Genomic DNA, 23,122 nt, shown 5'->3' with positions numbered 1-23,122 from the left:
CCAGATGAGGGAGCAAATGATGAGAGAAGACAGAGGGGAAGAGGAAGGGATTGCAAGGTTAGAAAATCATCTTAGGGTTGGCGGATTTGCTACAGGAGAATTACCTCAGCCATTGGATAAGGTTTCCCCAGAACAGTTAAATTTGCCAAGGAAATAGAAGGCCAGAAGCAGATTTTGTTCTGATTGCACTGATTCCAGGGAGAACTCCATACTGAACAGTGTGTTTTTGTGTGTGAAAGATTAAAGGTGCTTATGAAAAACACTTATAAAAAACAACTTGAGGGGTGCAGGGGTTCCAGCAACTGGAAGGTTTATGTAGCTCGGACGGTGAATTTAGATCAGCTGTGGCATTCAGCGGAGGAAAGGGACAGACAGCCCATGGAGAAGAATAAATGGCCAGAGGGGAAGAGGATAGTGGGGGAAATTAATCAGAATAGGGAAGCCAGTGAGATGGAATTACAGTTGGCGAGAACTTTTCTCAATCGGAAGACATGGAGGAGGTCAGAAACTCCAGAAACCTGTTCAAAATGGAGGGGGAAAATGCAATGCGGAGAGCTCATGCTTTACTTCTCATTTTCTGCTGTGCTTCTTTCGCAAAAGTCTTAGTTCATCAAGTTATCAGCCTTTCCTGGCATTTTGTCTTCCAATTCCAACCCATTATGATTTACTGAGGGTATTTTTTCTTCAGTTCATTGGTAAACAAAGAGATGAGAATAGGGGTGAACAAAGCATAGAAGGGGAAGTAGTGAAAAGGATTGAAACTTGCTCTCCAAGGACTAATGAGTAGCTGCATGCTGACTAAATTGAGCAACAACTTGTATTTATTCATGTATTTTAATGTAATAAGAAGGTCTAATGCACTTCACAACAATATATTCCTAAGTCAGGATGGTGAGTGGCTTGGAGGGAGTCTTCCAGTTGGTGGCTCCTATTGCAAGCTGGATTGCTCTTGCAAAGAGCTGGCATGGACACACTGGCTGAATGGCTTTCTTCTGTGCCTGAATCATTCAATGATTCAACTTTAACTCATGACCAGCCCTCTGCTGCATGTGATACTGCATGTTCGACATCCAGTATTGAATGAGCAGAGATTTCCTCTAACCAAATAATAAAGTGACCAAAGCTGTGGTCATCAATCCCTGCAGCAAACTTTGCTCCCTAGCCACTGATTTCACTCCTTTCCCTGGCAACCTTCTGAGGCTGAACCACACTATTCGCAACCTTGAATTCTTGGTTATTCCCAAAATGATAAGCAACCTAAAATAGTGCCCCCCCTCACAGAAATATTTTGACATCTATTATTTATAATCTCTAGATCCTTCCACTGTATTTCAAGAAGGGCACATATGTACATTGCTTCAAGCCATCTCATAATGTAATGCTGCAACCAGCCACTAGAAACTTCCCAAACAGGGAATAAAATCATTATCTTTAAATTGCCTCATGTGGAGAAATGATTTTCCTCCACTTGACACAATGCATAGCCTGGTAAAGATCAGATGTACAACAGGTCAGGAAATCATTAGTATTAATTCACATTCTAGTATACTGTATCAATGTGGTACATCACCAAATAGCCCTAAAGTTAAAGGAATCCATTTGCTCTTTACAACTTAGAAACATCGGTGATCTAAGAATGAACTGAACAGTAAACATTTACATGAACAAATTTGCCATGTGGTAAATTGGCTAATAAAAGGTTGCAAAAGAGTCTGAAAGATCACTTGATTTTCCTGATTTGGTCACTAACCAAAGGAATGTGCTTGCTTTAATACTCAATAAAAGAGGCAAGTATCAAAATGACCCCTAAGCACATTGAAACCAACTTCTATGGAATCATGTCATCAGACACTCTCATTACACTTGATTTTTGCAGTAATGAAGACCTACCTCTGAGATATGGTACCCCACGCACCATGCTTGTTTGTAAGGATGTTGAGAATTTTCTGCTTTAACTGATTTGCCGTAACATGATCTCGATGTTTTGCAGCACTAATGAGATGGTCACACATCTTCTCTTCTTCCCTTCTATCTGCCGTGTATTGAGCACACTGGGACTGTTGATAAAAATTAATAAAGTGAACTCATTAGAAGCAAAACATATTACTGATCTGTCAGATGGTAACTCATTAAAATTCACTGACAAAATAAGTAATGTCACACAACAAATAAATGTGAAACCATTGAGCATGCAACCCAAATCATAGATGAACAGAATTAGATCAATATACTAAAATAAAGATTTAAAGCATATGGTTCAAATTGCTAAACCAATGTAATTATTTTTAAGGAATATGTTGCTTTTTGAAATAAGAAATGAGAAACTTTTAGAACAAATACCCAAAGGATAAAATGCTATATGATGGAATTTCTTTGTAGAGAAATTGAGTATTAAGGCAAAAATGCATGAATAAAAAACTCAGTAATTTTAAAACTACACAAGATTGACAGATAAAGGAAGTTTCTTTAAGTTTTCAAACTGTAAAATAACAATTATGGCTAGAAAGATTAATATTAAAACCCACTCTGATATAGTAACAGAATGAATGTCTGAATAGGTTCCAATGCCCATACTGCTTGTTCAGACCTATTCATCTTTTTTTCTAGGAAGCATAGGGATTTATGTTCATCACATTGAACTAATCCTCTCCTGAAGTAGGAAATCTTTTACAATCTTTCATTTTATGTCAATGCATGTCAGTGCAAGCTTTTTCTCAAGTGAAGTTTTCTACAGGTTACATTCATGAGAAAGCTCATACCTCCGTCTTAACAATATATCTTAATGCTCAATTTTAGTAGCGTTCTCCCAAATACACCAAGGAATACTTTTCTACTTCTAATACATTCCACTGATCTTGCAGACTAAGACAGACTTAGAGCCAAACAATACGGGAAAGTGTAATTTTTGCTGTGGATTCATGTTCACTTACATTCAGCTTGAAGTGGTATAAAGTTGCTCCATTTGGTAGCATGACAACAATTAGTCTACATTACATTTACAGCTATATCAGGGCAGCACCAAATGGTTTCATTAGACTCATATTTCAAGTAAAACAGGATGATTACACTGTCCACAAATATTTTTATATTTTTCTTTTTGACCTTTCCTCAGAAAGAAGAGCAGCAGCCTTGGTAAGTTGGACTTGGTTCATGAAGGGAAGGTCATGTTTGACTAATTTGGTGGAATTTTTTGAGGACATTACATGTACAGTGGACAATGGGGAACTTGTGGATGTGGTGTATCTGGATTTCCAGAAGGCACTTGACAATGTGCTGCACCAAAGACTGTTACATAAGATAAAGGTGCACAGTAGTATGGGTAATGTATTAACATGGATAGATGATTGGTTAACTAACAGAAAGCAAAGAGTGGGGGTAAACGGGTGTTTTTCTGGTTGGCGATCAGTGACTAGTGGTGTGCCTCAGGGATCAGTGTTGGGACCACAATTGTTTACGATTCACAGAGATGATTTGGGGTTCAGGACCAAGTGTAGTGTGTCAAAATTCGCAGATGACACTAAGATGGATGGCAGAGCAAAGTATGTAGAGGACGCTGAAAGTCTGCAAAGGGATTTAGATAGTCTAAGTGAGTGGGCGAGGGTGTGGCAGATGGTGTACAATGTTGATAAATGTGAGGTCATCTATTTGGTAGGAATAACAGCAAAATGGAATATTATTTAAATGGTAAAAAATTGTAGCATACTGCTGTTCAGAGGGACTTGGGTGTCTTTGTGCAAGAATCACAAGGAGTTGGTTTGCAGGTGCAGCAGGTAATTAAGACAAATGGAAATTTGTTCTTCATTGTAAGAGAGATGGAGTTTAAAAACAGCAAAGTTATGTTGCTGTATAAGGTGCTGGTGAGGCCACACCTGGAGTAGCATGTATAGTTTTGGTCTCCTTATTTGAGAAAGGATGTACTGGCATTGGAGTGGGTGCAGAGGAGATTTGCTACGTTGATTCCAGAGTTGAGGGGGTTGGCTTATGAGGAGAGACTGAGTAGACTGGGGCTGTATGGAGTTCAGAAGAATGAGGGGAGATCTTATGGAAACATATAAAATTATGAAAGAAATAGATAAGCTAGAAGCAGGGAAGTTGTTTCACCTGGCAGGTGAGAACTAAGAGGCATGGCCTCAAAATAAGGGGAAGCAGATTTAGGACTGAGTTGAGGAGGAACTTCACACAAATGGTTGTGAATCTGTGGAATTCTCTGCCCAGTGAAGCAGTTCAGGCTACCTCATTGAATACTTTTAAGGCAAGATAATTTTTGAATGGTAAAGGAATTATGGTGAGCGGGCGGGTAAGTGGAGCTGAGTCCACAAAAAGATCAATCATGATCTTATTGAATGGTAGTGCAGGCTCAAGGGGCCAGATGGCCTATTCCTGCTCCTAGTTCTAATGTTCCTATGTAAGCATTCCTACTGCCCTTGATGCATCTTAAACTAGAGGATGTAAAAGTAAAAGGAGTAATTTAAGGCTAACTCATGGTAGAGCAGCTCGGCCATATGGAATATTTCTCTTCTGAGGTATGGGAAGTCAGGCGCACTTCCAGTGTCTGGAGTTACCACGTTTGCAGGAAACGTCTCCAGCTGAAGCTACCTGAAATCCACGTTTCAGAGCTGAAGTTGAGACTAGAGTCACTGGGGGGCATCTGAAAGGATGCGATCTTCATATGGATAGCATGTAGAGTGAAGTGGTCACACCATAGGTATGTGCATAGGCAGAAAGGGAATGAGTGACCTCGATACAGAGCAAAAGCACTACACAGGTAGTGCAGGAATTCCCTAGGCCCATCTCCCTCTGTAGCAGGTTTTCTGTTTTGGATACTGTTGGGGGAGATGGTTTTTTAGGGGAACGCAGCAAGAACCAGCTGTGCGGCGCCACTAATGGTTCAGCCTCACAGGAAGAGAGGAAAAGTAGTGGGAGAATGTAATGACTCAGGAAGCCCGAATGGAAAAGATCATTGTATATTCCAGAATATAAAATGAAACCAAGTAAAGTGAACTGGGCGGCAGGGTAATACAGCGGTTAGCACTGCTGTCTCACAGCTCCAGGGACCCGGGTTCAATTACTGGATAGACTGGGTGCAAGGGAATTGTTTCCTCTAGCTGAAAGTTTTAGAACAAAGGATCAACATCTCAGGATACTGGGTAGGCCATTTAGGACTGATGTGATCAGAAACTTCTTCACTCAGAGGTGGTAAAGCTATGGAATTCTCTACCACAGAAGGCTGTGGAGGCCAAATCACTGAATATATTTTAAACGGAAATAGACAGATTTCTGGACTCTAAAGGTGTGCAGGATTATGGTGTTGAGATAGAGGATCAGCCATGATCTTAACAAATGATGGAGCTTGCTTCAAGAGTTGAATGACCTACTTCTGATCCCATGTTCTATGTTACTCATTTTCTAAAGATTAGGGAGCCAATTAAGATCCAGGATTTTCATAAGTTTATTAAACTTCTATCAATTAACATTCAATTTCCACTGAATGTTTTTGCCAAAGTATTAGCAAGCCTACTTTTACACTGAAGATATATAACTTAAATATAATAAACTATTATAGATCTGTGGCTTGGTTGGCCATAATTACGATGAATTAGAAGGAAACAATATAAAAAAAGTAACCATTTGCACGAAGATTATTTAATTAGATAAGCTTTTTCTCAAAAGAACTGCACTGAAAGCAGTCTTTGAATATTTTTCAAACAGAGCTGGATAGGTTTTTGACTAATAAGGAGGTGAAAAGTTATATGTAGGCAGGAACATGGGGTTGAAGTTACAAGCAGATCAGCCATGATCATATTGAATGTCCGAGCAGGCTTCAGGGACAAAGAGGCCTACTCCTGTTCCTAATTCATATGTTTGTATGTAGTGCAACAGGTCCTTTGATTACCTCCCAAAACTACATTTTGGCTGATTATATCTTAACAAATCCTCTAAATCAGTGTTTACAATAAGTTAATTATGTAGATACTTTTTAAAAAATATTTTTGTTCAACCTAATTCTAAATGTAGAGGAGACTCAAATGAAAACAATGGGATGACATATATGGATGCAGAAAACATCCTGACTCTGAGGCAAAAGGATTTTATTGACCCTCCTATACTTCCCAGGTTAATCAGTGGAAGTACGTCCATTTGCAATGTGTTTCAGAGTACCTAATCCCTCCGTAAATGTTATATAGAAACAGAAATATAGAAAATAGGTGCAGCAGTAGACTTTTCAACACTTCGAGCCTTTCAATATTATCGTGGCTGATCATGCACTTCCAGTATTCTACTCCTGCTTTAGCTAAATACCTCTTGACCCCTTTAGCCACTATGAATACGCCAGCTCTCTCTTGAAAATACCTAACAAAGTGGCCCCAACAGGTTTCTGTGGTAGAGAATTCCACAGGTTCACAAATCTGTGTGAAGAAGTTCTTCCTCATTTCAGTCCTGAATGGCTTACCCCTTAATCTTAGACCGTGATCCCTAGTTCTGCACTTCCCCAACATAGACAACAGTCTTCCCGCATTTAGCCTGTCTAGTCCCATCAGGATTTTATACGTTTCTATGAGATTCCCCCTCATTCTTCTAAATTGCAGTGTACAAGCCCAGTCAATTGAGTCTCTCCTCATGTGTCAGTCCTGCCATTTCAGGAATCAGTCTTGTGAATCTTCGCTGGACTTCCTCAATAGCAAGGACGTCCTTCCTCAGACTAGGAGACCAAAACTGCACACAATACTCAAGGTGCAGCCTCACCAAGGCCCTATATAATTGCAGCAAGACATGGAGACCGGCATGCCGTTAGCTTTCCTCATCACCTGCTGAAGCTGCATGTCAACCTTCAGTGACTGATCCACCATGATACCCAGGTCACGTTGCACTTTTCTTTTTTCCTAAACTGCCACAATTCAGATAATAATCTTCCTTCCTGTTTTTGCCACCAAAATGGATAACCTCACATTTATCCACATTATATTGCATTTGCCAAGTGTTTGCCCACTCAGCCAGCCTGTCCAAGTCACCCTGCAGGTTCTTAGCATTCTCCTCACAGCACATACTGCCACCCAGCTTAGGGTCCTCTGCAAATTTCAAGATATTACATTCAATTGCTTCATCCAAATCATTATTGTATATTGTGAATAGCTGGGGTTCCAGCACTGAACACTGCGGTACCCCACTAGTCATTGACTGCCACTCTGAAAAGGGCCCGTTTATTTCCACTCTCTGCTTCCTGTCCGCCAACTAGTTCTCTATCCATGTCAATACGTTACCCCCAATACCATGAGCTTTAATTTTGCTCACTAATCTCGTGTGGGACTTTGTCAAAATCCTTTTGAAAGTCCAGATACACAACATCCACTGGTTCACTCTTATCCACTCGACTGCCCACATCCTCAAAAAATTCCAGAAGATTTGTCAAGCACGATTTCCCTTTTGTGAATCCATGCTGACTTGGACTAATCCTATCACTGCTTTCCAAAGCTTAATTATTACATCCTTAATATAATAGTATTAATAGTACACCAAACCTTCCTAAAAATAACAAGGGCAGAGTTATTTACCACAAATATATTTCTCCTTTATGCACCGGATTAACTGGATGAGATTTGACACATTCATGCAGTATATTACTAATGGCATAGATCTAGTAAATCAAAGGTTGTATTTACTTAGTTATGTTAATTTGTAGGCTGGCACAAGAGAAGAAGAAAGATAACCATTAAAGTTACCAAGTGTTATTAAACCCATCGCTAACTGATGCTCTTCATGGATGGGAGCCGTCTACTTATCCTTGGTCTGGCCAAAAATTACTTCAGCTGCACAGTGTTTATTTGACTTTTGACAGGACTTGTGCCCATTGTTTTGGTAATAAATGTTTCCTTTATTCCCAAATTCCATATCCTAAACACATAAGTAAAAATAGATTGCGCATTTGGAAATTACTTCCGAATTTCTGAAGTCTATGAAACAGTTGGATTAATGACATTTTATCTTGCACGCCATTTCTAATTTCTAAGATGCCTCTAAGTTGTTACATTGATCAGTCTACTAATACTACAGTTCACAACTGCAGTTATGAAAAATTAAAGACTAAGATGCAAAAGGGAAATTACAGATACGGTACAAGGTTGCACAACAAATATAACTACGTCACAATAAAAAAACGGTGGTAAGCACTAAGAATGATGTGATAGCTGGATTATCTACTATTGGACACAATTTTCACCTAATTAAAGCACATAAGCGCAAAATGATTTAAGCCGGAATAGAAACCCAACTAGATATAAGACGACATAGCAATTCCTCCCACTATAAGTTTCCAAACTTCAGTCTGAATGGGGAAAAAGGGAAAACCTAAAATGAATCAACATGTGTCACTCAACCATTCCTACTAATGAATAGTTAAGACCATTCACACAGCCTCACTATCTCAGGCAAGGGACAGTGCATGATGTAATAATATCTACCAAACCAAAGTAAGTATATTTACAACATTATGTTGGGTAATGAAGTCACACAATAAACAATTTAATTCAATCTCAGTTTAGGTTATTTCATCAGTTGGCAATGTAAGTAACTGTAATTCTTTTTCTGACCAGCAGAAAGGGAGACAGTGAGAAAAGGAGAGCGAAAATGAGAAAAAGGCAGAGAAAGAAAAGGAGTGACAAGAAAATCTGTGCCTGCTATACAATACATTACGCCTATTGGTCAGTCATGTTGCAGCATTGACAGCTTATGTCGAGAAGCAAATGGCTAAGGGCATCCATCCCAACCCAGAATGGGTAAAAGCATCAAATTAGGAAATTGACACAATTTGTAAGTGCAAAAAAACCTAACATCTTTTGAAATCAAGTGCTATTTTGAAGTTCATTGTTGTTTCTTATAATTCTCAATATATGCTGGACATTTTGCTACTGAAACAAGATTAATAGATTTTTGAAATATAGGTATCATAACATACTAATGGAAACATCTTAACTTATATCACATATGGAGTAAGACAGGTTTAAGAAAGCGTTGTTAGGGAATAACGCTGATGTCCAGAATCTTATTTGCTAACAGACATTGAAAGATAATTGAATCTTTCCATTTTATATCAAATTCTGTCAGTTCTTATATCTCAACATTTTTTTCAAATAACAGCTAACTCAATCTAATACTGTCATCTTGGGTTACAGTGCACAAAACTGATAAGTATCCTATCTGTTATTGATCTGTTTTATGCTGTAAAGCTGTACCAGGGCACAGGTTGATCATGAATACATTTTTATCTTACTTCCAAAATATTTCATCTAACACCTAATAATAAAGTTGCAGTGGACACCTTCCATTTGACAAGTACTTACTGTCAACATCCTGACACAATGAAGCAAAGGTTATGTTTATTTTTAGTGCCAACTGCCAGCACTGAGTCGTATACTTTATCAGTTAGGGCAAAGATCATAAGAGCTAGTGTATCAAGCTGTAGATTTAAGGAAGCTGCTGTGGCCAGATAAGAAACTCATCAAAACTGAGATGCCATATTCTCCTTTCATCCACAAGGTGCATGTTATTCACCTTTGACAAATTTAACAGCAGTGTGATTTACAGATGAGCAACGGTTCCAATTTGATGGGTATGCTGTAGCCTAGATCAAATGCATGCCATAATATTTTCTGTTCTTAGAAGTTGATCTCATTATTGTGCAGTTAAATATATCAAGGTGTGGACAAATATTTCAATGTGCAGTTCATAAAAGAGTACAGGAAGTGCATTTATTTTGATGCTTGAACATCTTTTCCCGCACAATTTTTTAAATCCAAATATACATTAACATAAGCACATCAAAACAGCAATAGAATTGTTTTCATTTTATGTTTTCACTTGCATCCAGTTAAAATACTGATCTCAGCTTATGCACTATACATTTGCTATTGTTTACCGCCTGTGCCTTTTTCAATTCACATTTCTCGAAGTCTCCTTATTGTTATCACGCTTTGTTTTCAGTGTCTTCTAAAGATTATTTGCTTAAGCTCTATTTTTCATTGGCTGCTTTGCTTATATTCTACTCTTTTTCCTCTTCCAATAGTCTTAATTTCTGATTCTTTCCTTTCATGCTTCTGTCCATGACATTTCACTTTGATTTTTCTCCGCTTTAAGCTGATGCCTTCTCACGTGATGCACTTCTGGTCTCCAGATTTAATTATTTGGTATCCTCTTAAGTATGAGTTCATGAATATTGCCAAGACGTCTCAAAAAAATAAAATTCATTGCTTTCTGTACATCGAAATCATGTTACTTTCAGTATATATTTTAAGTGCCGTAACTGACAAGTCTATAGACTATGAGCTGGAAAGTGGGATTAGGCTTGATAGTTCTTATTCACCCAGCAAGGTTGAGTGACTCCCTTCTGTGCCATAAATTTTTATGATTGTATCTTTCCAAAATTGCCAATAATTCAGCTTATTGCAATATTTGGAGAATATTCTCCAGACTGGCACTCCAACAGTTGTGCTCAAAATCTCATGGAGATAATATGTTTCATGAATTCTTCTCTGAGCTTTTTAGTGGAAACTAATGTATGGATGAAAAGAGAGGGCTTCTTAAAAGTGATTTTTCAAAAGGAAATTTCCAGCATTTTCTAACAGTGAATTTACTTTAAAGGCATCCTTTAAAAAACATATCGTCAATGCTCCTTGCTTCCCTTCTCCTTTCACCTGTTGGAAGATGGTGCTATGGGCCCATGTAGGCCCTCATCCCTCAATCAAGTGGTTATTCTTCATGACCGCGCAGAATGGTCATCCACAGAATATTGAATTGCAAAGTAGCAGTGGGATCATAGCTGATCACATGCATTTCCAAAATTAGATAGTGATCAATAGCAACAGCATTAATGATTGCCCCTTTCTGAACATAAAATCTTTGCACCAATCCCTGCAAGAAGTTAAGGGTGAAACTAAATTGAAAGAAATGCTATGAAGATTATTAGTAGGCCGGAAGATTGGGAAAGCTTTTGAAACTACAAAGGATGACTAAAACGTTAAAGAATGAGAGATAAGAAATAAAAACAGACAATGAAAGCTTCCGCAAATATATATAAAGGAAAAGGGTAGCTCAAATGAGCATTGATCCCCTAAGAGAGTGAGACTGGGGAATTAATAATGCAAAATAAGGAAATAGAAGAGGCTTTGACAAGTATTATGTATTCATCTTCACAACAGAAGATACAAAAAGCATCTCAAGGATAAAAGATCATCAATATAGTGATTGCTTTAAATTCCTCCCTATCACTAGAGAAAAGGTAACGGGAAAACTAATGGGACTTAAGACTGACAATCCCCTGGAGTTGAACAAAGAACAAAGAAAATTACAGCACAGGAACAGGCTCTTCAGCCTGACCATGCATCAATCATGCTGTCATACTAAACTAAAACCCCCTACTCTTCCAGGGATCATATCCCTCTATTCCCATCCTATTCATGTATTTGTCAAGACGTCCCTTAAAAATCACTATCGTATCTGCTTCCGCTACCTCCCCCAAAGCGAGTTCCAGGCACCCACCACCCTTTGTGTAAAAAAATTTGCCTCGTACATCTGTGTGGCCTTGATGGCCTTATATCCTAGGGTTTTAAAAGAAGTGCTGCAGAAATGGTGGATGCATTGGTTGTAATCATCCAAAATGCCCCAGTTTCTAGAAAGGTCCCAGTGGATTGGAAAATCACAAGCGTTATATCTCTGCTTACGAGAGGTCAGAGACAGAAAGCAGGAACTTATAACCCAGTTCACCCAATGACTATCATTGGCAAAATGCTAGAACCCTTTATTTAAAAAAGTAGCAGAAGGACATTTAGAAAATCATCAAGAATGGGTAGAGGGCCATACCTTGCATAAAAGGAACATATGGAGTGGGTGAAGGAGCAAAATTCAGCACAGAGAGTATGAGGGGCATAACATTGCATCAGTTGGTATTGATTGGGCATGGGTTGACAGGGTGTGAAGAGTGAAGGCTAGCAGGCTGTTTGTTGCTTTGCTGTCATTGTTACAACTGGAAGGAGTCCCAGGGTACCAAGATCGGCCTTTAAATAGCCGAAATTCAGCACCCTCTGTAGCTATTGGTTTCTTTTAGTCACCTGTAGGATATGGGCATCGCCAGCTGACCAGCATTTATTGCCCATCCCGAGATGCCTGAGGGCAGTTGAGAGTCAACCACATTGCTGTGGCTCTGGAGTCATATGCAGGCCAGGCCAGGTAAGGACGGCAGATTTCCATCCCTAAAGGACATTAGTGAACTAAATGGGTTTTTGCAACAGTTGACAATGGTAATATGGTCATCAGTAGATTCTTAATTCCACGTAGTTTTTGTGGAATTCAAATTCCACCATCTGCCATGGCAGGATTTGAACATGGATCCTCATAATGTTAATTGACTTTCTAGATTATTAGTCTAGCAATAATACCATGAGACCATCACCTCCTCTATCTTTGGGGTGCTGGATCCCACTCAATCCGTTCACCTAAAACAAATATTCTGGGTGGGATTCTCCCAAAAAAAATTCTAAGTGTCAAATTTGTGTAGAAAGAGTAAAAACTGGAATAAATCACGCTGTTTTTTCAGCATAAATTTCAAAATGAATTGTCACACTCTGTATACTAGAGTTCGACTAGCGTGATTCACTCCAGAAACCAATGGGTGGGGCCTATCCCTGCTGGAAAGGTTAGCAGCGTAGCTCCAAGTGGGCCACTGCGTATGCGCCAATCTGTCTGGGCCAAGATCGGCATACGCGCCGTGGTCCTTGTCTGCTGGCATCCAGCTTAATCTCTGGCCAGCACCACGATCCTGCACTGCTGCCTACTGAACTCCCAATGACCCAATCACTGGGCCCCAAACATGTTCGGTCCCAGCCCCCTGAGAGCCGACCCCCCCCCCCCCCACCAAACCCCCAAACAGGCTGTACCCCACCACCCTGATGGCTAGTCCTTATCTCTGGCCTCCCTCCCTCTCCCACCAATCCCGACTGTAGAGTGGCAGCGGGACCCCTCACCCCCACCAATCGATTTACACTGCAAAGCAGCTTTTTAATCAGTATAGGCCTGGCACTCTTCTCCTATATAAATTAGGCTACAAGTTACTTTTTGGGTTATCTTCAACTATTGCATGTAACTAAGACCAGGACACCTGTATTTCATTGAGAAATTCCAACAACTGGTGAGGATGATAAAAACATTTTCAACTTGGAAGAGGATGGAAAACAGTGGAACATTTAAAGATTATTTCTCTTAAAAAACTGTTGCCACAAAGGTATTTTATCAAGTTATTGCACAATCAAAATAGGCACAGTTTCATTACTACCCACACCAGGTAATTCATGTTTGAAACAATGCGGCTCGATGGATGTTCTTAAAAATGGAAAAGTGGTACATTGCAGGACTCCTTTTAGTGCAGCATACCCTTTAATAACAAAGGCAAAATTAGTCCAATGAAAACATTGGAAATTCATAACCTTCCTGCCCTACTTTCTCTCTGAATTAATCTCTGTAAACACTAAAAATACTCAACAAGTTAGGGAGCAAATGTGAAGAGAGAAAAACAAGGTTAGCATCTAAAGTTAATGATCTTTCATCTTAATTATATTGATCAAACTATCAACCCGAAACATTGGTCGGGATTCTCCAACCTCACCCATGGCTGGGATTCTCTGGTCCGCTGCAGTGAATGGAGTTTTGGCTGAGTACCAATTTCTCTGTTCTCGCTGGCAGTGGTGGCTGGCTATTAACGCTTATGTTCCTTCACCACAGATTATTCCTCATCTGCTGAGCATTCCAGCATGTTCTATTTTTATTTCAAATTTATAGCATCCGAAACTTTTTGTTGTTCATGCTATCTTAAGATCCTGGTTGCCATAAGTTATTGCGAAGGTACATATTGGTCAATTTTTTTCTATTGTATGTGCATAATGGCTGAATACAGTATTCACCTGCAAGCATGAATCAATCTAAATTGATACAGTATTATTAGCTTTTGTCAAAATTAGTTTTTGATTAGGCAAAGAAGAGGTATAAATGTTCCATTAAAATGACAGACAGCCACTCCAGGCCCACAGTTCGAAATAAATTTAGCATATAATTTAATGCTGTGCAAATAACCATCTGCAGTTATCCAGTAAGGGAGCCATGGCATCAGCAGTCAGTCATAAAATTTGTTTTGACTTTTGATTTAAAAGAGCAATACACACAATGGACAAATTGCTCCTTCACTCTTTTACATAATTTAAACTAACTCAATATTTGCTCCAGAAATGCCAACCTTTCGTGAGCTGATAGACACTAATAAGCACCAAAGTATTGTGACTGCTTTTGGCTATCACTGCATATACAGAATTCTAAACAATTCATCAAAGCCAAAGGTATGTGAACTAATAAAAAAAATAATAAAAACTGTCATACCTTTGAAATGCTACGATTATTTCTGGCCATTAATTGCAACATGTTTCATCTGACTTATCTATGAACTGATAGTTCAATTGACAGTTGCCTGTCTGATAAAGAAGTTTCATCAGAACCATAAAAGTTTTATAGATATTTGTGAAAGGCAATGCTATACCACTCGAACTATTTTTGACTAAGGCTTTTAACAAGCTTTGAATTAAAATGAAAAATCTTCCATGCGTACTAAATATGGGATTCATTTTGTTTCCCACTATTGTGGCTTCTGCTTTGAAATAAAAAAACTGTTAAAATCAACTTACCTCAAATTCTGCATGTTTATGAACATCTTCTGCCCTCTGTCTGTTCAGAATGAACTCTGCCTCATTAGCCACTCTAACTATGTGATCCTTCATGGCATGGCACAACAATCTTTAAAAAAAATGAGCACAGGAATATCATAAGTCTTCTTTTAGTCTAGTGTTCTTGACAAATGCTTTGAATAAATAGATATTCTGCATACAACTGCTTAAAGTCCATTGCCTCCATACATACATTCATAAAATTCAGGTGATAGAAAGGTATAGATCAAAACTGTCTTTATAATAAAATATAAATTACTGCAATTAATAGATAACAAAAATGAATAAAAACAATACATAACTCATCCACTGATAATGAAGTATGTTTCATTTATAATTCTGAATTAGTTATAGAAAGTATTGAATTAAATAACTACTTAGTTGGCTGTCATTAAAGAAAATTCATATTTTTCATGACTATGCATTGTTGGAATTTTATGACATGAGATAAATACCGTGCAGCAGCAGGAAAAGAACTGAATTATGTTCAAATACACAGGTAGATAATTTGAGTGATATTACTTCTGGAAAATTCAAGAATGAATAGCTGAAAAAGCCTGGTTAATTAGTGATGATGCTAAAATCCATCAAATACCACATGCAGGAAAACGAGTTTCAATACCCTAATTGTTTTTATTTTTAAAATTCCAATTTGCTAATATGCATATTTATCACTTAATAAAAATCTCTTTTTATTCCAACAACCTTTTACCAGTCTGATTCTCACTTTATTCTGGGAAAAACAGTCCTTATTGTGTGGGGATTATGTGTAATTTTACACATCATTAAATATGCTTTGTTTTAATTATGGAGGTGCTTTTTCATTCCTGTAATGATCCTGTTCATAATTTCTGGCCAGCCACAAAGCACTTAAACCACAGCACATTCATCAACTGTTTATGCCCTGTTAATTGTAGACAACTGCACAATTACATTCTTAATCTATGATGAATAGCTAGCATTTAGATGGTTTCTTGCTGGTTAGAATGATTAGTTTTCTTCTTCATTCCATCTGAAAATTCTTCATCGCTGCTACAATGTTGAAAATATACATAGTGAAATATTATTCAAGCAAATCCATTTAAAATACAATTTTTGCGATAGTAAATCTTAAAAAGACACATTGACAGGTTGATTTATCAATCATACCACAATACATTTTAAACAGCGACAGACAGCTGTGGGTCTTTATTTCACTACTGCGCAACTTCGATAAAAGCTGATTGGTATACACCATTATGAACTTTACATTGCACATATTCAAATTTATGGAGATTCTCCCAATTGTTCACTGAAACTGCATTTTACAGAATAACTTTGTATTATTGTTGCACATGCATATTTTAATCAGATAATTAATTATCTTCATACAATCTATATAGACTTTTGCCCACCATTTCTCAAGCCATTAATATGACACCTTGATTCACAAGAAAGATAAAAGCACAGACTGTTAAGTGAAAGAAGAATCAAAATTCTGTGTCGGTTGTAGGTCATGAGGTCTACAGCGATAGTTAACAGTTCTAAGCCAGCCCATATGTTGGTGAGAATTATTAGCCACTGACTGCAGTACCTTGGACAGAACCTAGGGCTTAAGCGATGCTGTATTAATATGCTGAGAATGAAATCACCTACTGTAAAATACACAACACATATTCCTGAACAGATGGGGTAGCAGATTGGTTTAGAGGCTAAACTCCCTTTATCCTTAATATGAAACTTCCCTGCTGTTTCAGCAGTTGTCCACAAACAAAATGAAAAATATCATTATTGACTGCACATTTTTCAGGACGTTGTGGAAAATGAAGAGTACAATGTTATATTGATAGAGTTGCTAGAATACTGCTACCAAAAGTTGAGATTGTTTTAAATTCATAGCGATTAAACTCTTTTCAGAAATCATATCTCTACAGTGTAGAAGGAGGCCCTTTGAGTCTGCGCTGATTCTCCAAAAAAACATTTTACTCAGGTCCAACCCCAACCCTATTGCAGTAAACCCGTGCATTTACCATGGTTAATCCACCTAACATGCACATTGTTGGAATTTGGGAGGAAACTGGAGCATCCGAAGGAAATCCACACAGAAATGGGGAGAACGTGCAAACTTGACACAGTCACCCAAGGCCGGAATCAAACCCAGGTCCCTATTGCTGTGAGGCAGCAATGCTAACCACTGCGCCACTCCACAATTTCACCATAGCAAAAATCAAACTATTCATTGGTAGATAGTTTAAAAAAAAAGGAATATTTTCCTGTAGAATACCTAGCATCTTCCTGGACTCTACCTTGCAGCAGAAGGACAGTATAAAGCTTGGTTACCTTCCTTCATTGATGAGTTCAATAAATGCCAGTCCTGCATTCTTCTGAATAGAGTTCTGCCATTCCTGGAAAAATAGACAAAATACTATGTTACTAAACCTACTTGAAATGTGTATATCAAATTTGTACAGGATGCAATTCAAAAAATAAGTAATGTCAGGTCGTATATTTCTGAATTCCATACCTTAATTAAATAAACTTTTACAAGCTCCAATTGATATAATTATAAAAAACATTATATTTTTAAAACTTCCAAATGCTCAAGATTGTAATAGATTGCACTACAAAGTGTTGTGAACAAAGCCTAGTCCATCATGCAAAGCAGCCCCCTATCCATTGACTCTGTCTACACTTCCTGCCGCCTCAGAAAAGCAACCAGCATCGTCAAGGACCCACGCACCCCGGACATGCTCTCCTCCACTTCCTTCCGTCAGAGAAAAGATACAAAAGTCTGAGGTCACGTACCAACCAACTCAAGAACAGCTTTTTCCCTGCTGCCATCAGACCATTGAGTGAATCTATCTAATATTATGCTGATTTTATGTTGATCTAAACCCTAGCTATAACTGTAACACTACATTCTACACTCACTCCTTCATTTTTCTATGAACCTTATGCTCTGTCTATATAGATGCAAGAAACAATACTTTTCACTGTATACTAATACATGTGATAATAATAAATCAAAAATCATTGCCCTTGCTAAGGTTAGGTTTTGTTGTTGCCTTAAATGTTATTGATTTGTCTAAATACTTTTAGGTTTAACCAACCCATGTAGCGTTGTTAAAGGCATGGATCTAAGAAAGCAGCATAAATTTGATAGAACAGAAAGTTCAAGGTGGGAGATGAGTGGCGGCTGTAGAACTAGAAGAGGTTACTTGTACAAAGCCATGAAGAAAACTTAAATGAGAATATTAAATTGGAGACAATGAAGGACTAGGTGCCAAGATAGGTTAGCGAGGCAGGGGTGAAAGGCAAATGGAACTTTGAGCTGGGCAGGATACAGACCTGAGTTTCATATGGGTTAGCATTTATGGAGGATAGTACTTGGCAAGTTGCCCAAATAAGCATTGGAATTGTTGAGAATGGAGGTGACAAAGGCATGGGTGAATGTTTTAGTTCCAGATGAATTGTGTAAGGACAGAGGTGAGCAATTTTATAGAGGTACAGAAACGTCATAAATTTATGACGTAAGAGAAGGTCTCTCATGAGTCTGGTGGTTGAAAATTAGCTATACAACTTAATTGCATTTTCCAACTCTTTGATTAGAGACTTGTTAATTATAACACATAAATCACATATGCAAGTATTTCAAGTTGCAATGTGTGTTTTCATTTTTACCACCCTTTCAGGCCCCCATCACACTATAGATGAAAACAAAGTACTTCTCAACTGCCCTCTAATCCTTCTGTTGATTACTTTAAATTGATGCCCCCCAGTTATTGGCTTCTCTGCAAAAGGAAATAAATTCTTCCTCTGCACTCCAGTACAGTCCCTCAATAATTTTGTCCCCATCAATTTCAAGTTACCTCAGCTTCTGCTGTTCCAAAAACAAAACAACCCCAGCCTATCCAATCCTTCCTCATAGCTATAATACTCCACTTCTGGCAAAGTCCTCATAAATTCTCTCTGTATCCCCTCAGTTTGATCACATTGTGCAGGTAATGTGATGACTGCAGGCAGAACTCTAGCAGAGCTAAACTAATATTTTATATGCTCTATCCTAACCTTCCTCCTCTTATACGCCTCAACTAGTAAGGTCTCTCAGATGTTTTCTGAACTACCTTTGCTGCCTGATCTGCCTCATTCAGTGAACTCCTCAGTTCTGCAGTACAATTATTGTGTATTTTCTCATCTTTCTCCCTAAATGCATTACCTCATATTTCACAGAATCCCTACAGTTCAGAAGGGAACATTCAGCCATCAAAATCAGCACCGATTCTCCAAAAGAGCATCTTACCAGACTGGAGTCCATTTGCAACTTTTTTGCCGACCTCCCCTACCTATTCATATCTTCTGCAGTCTACAGTTTCCTTCCTCACCAATCACAAAAATAACTTTTATATAATCTGCAAACTATCTAGTCATGCTCTCCACATTTAAAGTCTAAATATACACCTTGAAAAACAAGGAGCCAAGTATTGAGTCTTGTGCAAGCCACTAGAAATTGGTTTCCAGCAACATAAACACTGATCAACTACTACATCTGCTTCTTGCCACACAGCCAAAATTGCCCTCGAGTCCCAAAAGGCTCTTAATTTTCTGACCAGTCTGTCAGATTGCGCATCATCAAAAACCTTCCCAAAATTTATAAAGACCACTTCAAACTTGCTGCCATTATCATCCTTGTTATCTCCTGAAAAAAAATCCAATCATACCAGTCAGACATGCCTTCCTTTAACAAATCCATACTGTCCTTGATTATTTCCAGCCTTTCTAAATGCATGATTTATACTGTCCCTCAAAATGCTTTGCCCAATACTGGGGTTAGGCTGACTGATCTGTAAGTGTTTGGCTGAATCCTTCCTTCCTTTTTCAATGGTGATACAATATCAGCAGTTCTTCAGAACCACACATGTAGTTAGGGAGGATTGGAAAATGATGGTCAGAATCTCTGCTATTTCATCACTGGAACCATTCTTCTAAATCTACTCTTTAGCCTCTCTAAATAATCCTTCATATTACTTCCTAAAGTGCCCTTATAGAGGTTCATTATAACTTCCTTCCTCCTTAGAACTGCTGCACCACAGGAGGTCATTCAGCCCATCATGTCCATGCTGGCACTCTGCAAGAATAACTCACCTTCTCCCACATCCCTGCCCTTTCCCTGTAGCTCTGAAATATATTTTCTTCATGTGCTTATCTAATTCAATTTGAAACCCATGATTGCATCTGTCTCCATCACGCTCTCCAGCAGTTTATTTCAGATCCTAACCAATCTCTGTGTGAAAATGTTTTCCGGTATGGTGTTGTTGGCTGCTTTGCCATTCATCTTAAAGTACTGTCCTCTGGTTCTCAACCTTTCTATAATGGGAACAGTTTCTCAACGTTTACTCTGCCTAGACCTTTCATGATTTTCTACTCAATCATCTATTAGCCTTTTCTTTTCTAAATAGAACAATCTGTCCACATAATTGAAGACCTTTGTCACTGGAACCATTCTTCTAAATCTACTCTTTTCCCTCTCTAAATAATTCTTCACATCCTTCCTAAAGCGTGGTGCCCAGTAATTTTATAGAGATTCATTATAATTTTCGCACTCCATGCCCCTATTTATGAGACTCAGGATCTCTTATGTCATTTAAATATCTTCTCAACATTCCCTGCTACCAACAACTTTTTGTGTATATACACTTGGGGGTCTCACTGATCCTGCACCCATTTTGAACCTTTTATTTTACTTTGGCTCTCCTTGCTTGTTTCGCTTAGCAGCCTGGAAACATTTAATCTGATTCTCCTGTTTATCTAGCTTCCATGCCAAATCCCTTAATATTTTCCCTCTCATGTTAATCTAACTCAATATTTCATACTCTTCATCTCAACTGCAATGTCTGCATCACCGCCCTTTTCTGTGAAAAGTAAACAAAATATGCATTAAGAACCACATACATCCACATCTTCCACTTGCGCACACGTTACCATTTCAGTCTTGAAAAGACCTAACTCCTCCTATGATTATCATCTTACTTTTTAGTGCATTTATAAAACATATTTGAATTTTCCTTGATTGTACTTGACAATATTTTTTCATGCCCTGGTTTTTCTTTTGTAATTGCCTTCTTAATTACAACTCTACACTTATTTTCTTCTCTGGACTTCTGAACTAACCTGTAAGCTCCTTGACTTCCAGGGAGATCAATGCGGTGTATTTTCCAGTCCCCGGCCAACGTATTTCAAGATGGAAGCCAGTCACCTTCCAAATCACCTCCAAGCTGTTGCCCACCCCCAACCTCTATAGGGAGTAGGTAAGCCATCAAGCAGTCCCCCACCTTTAGGTACATTAAGGCCCTTGAGTAGACAATTAATTGCCATCAAAGTGTCTCATTCCTCTTCCACTGCAACTTCCCAGCCTGCAGTATTAAGTGGGGGCCTGCACCTTCACTGTATGTGAGGCTAATGGACAGGGAGGTCTTTTGGGGAGGGTTGCCTGTTTCCCCTGCCCAAGATGATACCCCACTTTCCCCCACCATTCCAATCTCTGTAACACGGCCCTCCTCACTTGTCTCCTGGCCATGCCTGCTATAAATGCCTGGACTTACCTCAAGTCTGGGAGACCTTTTGCTTCTTCTTTGGGACAGCCTGCAATTCCAACAATGGCCACTATTGTCTTCTGGTACTGCTGGGATTACAGATCAGCCTGCCAATTCAGTTTGGCTGGCAGCTCTCTGGGATGGGACCTTCTTTCCCTGAAGAAATAATACTGTGCAAACTGCCAAAATTTTCCTAACTAAATACTTAAAGACTTGTTCTCCAGAATTTGCCACTACAGTGACAACACTGGGTATCTACCCAGTATAGTGGAAAATTGCACAGAAATATCCTGTACACAGAAAGCAGGACAAATTAAACTCACACCGCCCCATCAGTCTATTCTCAATCATCATCAAAGTGGTGGAAAGGGTCATCAACAATGCTGTCAAGTGGCACTTGCTTAGCAATAACCTACTCACTGATGCTCAATTTGAGTTCCGCCAAGGTCACTGACCTTGGACTTCTGACCTCAGTACGACCTTCATTCAAACATGGACAAAAGAGCTGAAATGTAGAGGTGAGGTGAGAGTGACTGTCCTTGACATTAAGACCACATTCAACCAGGTATGGCATCAAAAAGCCGTGGCACAACTGGAGTCAATGGGAATCAGGGAGAAAACTCTCAACTTGGGGGCATAGGTTTAAGGTGCGAGGGCCAAGGTTTAAAGGAGATGTATGAGGCAGATTTTTTACACAGAGAGTAGTGGGTGCCTGGAACTCGTTGCCGAGATAGGTAGTGGAAGCAGATACAGTAGTGACTTTTAAGGGGCGTCTTGACAAGTATATGAATAGGATGGGAATAGAGGGATATGGTCTCCGGAAGGGTAGGGGGTATTAGTTAAGTCGAGCAGCATGGTCGGTATAGGCTTGGAAGGCCGAAGGACCTGTACCTGTGCTGTAATGTTCTATGTTTTTTGTTCTTTGATTGGAATCATATCTAACACAAAGGAAGTTAGTTATAGTTGTTAGAAATCAATCATTTCTGCTCTAGGACGTCATTGCAAGAGTTCATCAGGGTAATATCTTAGGTCCATCCAACTTCAGCTGCTTCATTAATAATTTTCCTTCCATTATAAGGCCAAAAGTGGCAATGTTCACTGATGATTGCACCAAATTCAACACTATTCATGACTCCTCAGACACTGAAGCAGCCCATGTCCAAATGCAACAAGTCTTGGACAATATCCAGGCTTGGGCTGAAACAGTCAAGTAGCATTCGTGTCACTCAAGTGCCTGACAATAACCATCTCCAACGAGAGAGAATTTAACCATCACTGCTTGAAATTCAATGGCTTTACCATCACTGAATTCCCCACTATCAACAACACGGGGTAAGGAAGTCTTAGGCACTGTGGTAGTGGCTCTATATCTGCACCGGAAGCTATGGGTTCAATCCAACGCCACAACTTGTTGGCCATGGAAGGGATGTTTATAATGTAATACAATGGGCTGAGAATACTACCACCTGGAAATTCACCTCCAAGCCACTAACCATCCTGCCTTGAAATACATCGTCATTATTTCACTATCACTGGGTCAAAATCCTCCCTTCCTAACAGCACTGTAGGACACATGAACTGCAGTGGCTCAAGAAGGCAGCTCACCATCACCTTCCTGAGGGCATTTAGGGATGTGCATTAAATGCTGGCCAACAAAGCCCATATCCCTCAAATTAATTTAATTTAAAACTGTAATTCAACAAACATGCATGTGTGCACGAGAAAAACAAAGTGAACATGATCATAAGTTGTCTTAAATATCTTCTAAGACTGCTAAATGTAGAGGACGATGTTGTATCA

At 38.9% G+C, this 23,122-nt stretch overlaps 1 protein-coding gene across 4 annotated transcripts in view; it reads right to left on the bottom strand.

Moving 5' to 3' along the window:
- The window catches only part of nbeaa (neurobeachin a), an 825,376-nt gene that overhangs the window by 358,008 nt on the left and 444,246 nt on the right, over positions 1-23,122 (bottom strand). For all 4 annotated transcript variants that reach the window (XM_080197464.1, XM_080197465.1, XM_080197462.1 and 1 more), the window contains 3 exons: positions 17,073-17,137; positions 14,715-14,823; positions 1,891-2,057 (listed from right to left, as the gene is read on the bottom strand). In XM_080197464.1, coding sequence (XP_080053590.1) covers positions 1,891-2,057; positions 14,715-14,823; positions 17,073-17,137 — 341 coding nt within the window. The remainder of the gene's footprint in view (positions 1-1,890; positions 2,058-14,714; positions 14,824-17,072; positions 17,138-23,122) is intronic.

Source organism: Carcharhinus amblyrhynchos, chromosome 10 (assembly GCF_965287045.1).
Source record: "Carcharhinus amblyrhynchos chromosome 10, sCarAmb.v2.hapA, whole genome shotgun sequence".
In the NCBI taxonomy this organism is placed as follows: Eukaryota; Metazoa; Chordata; class Chondrichthyes; order Carcharhiniformes; family Carcharhinidae; genus Carcharhinus; species Carcharhinus amblyrhynchos.
The sequence above is the reverse complement of the archived record's forward strand: the minus strand, read 5'-3'. Positions and strand labels throughout refer to the sequence as shown.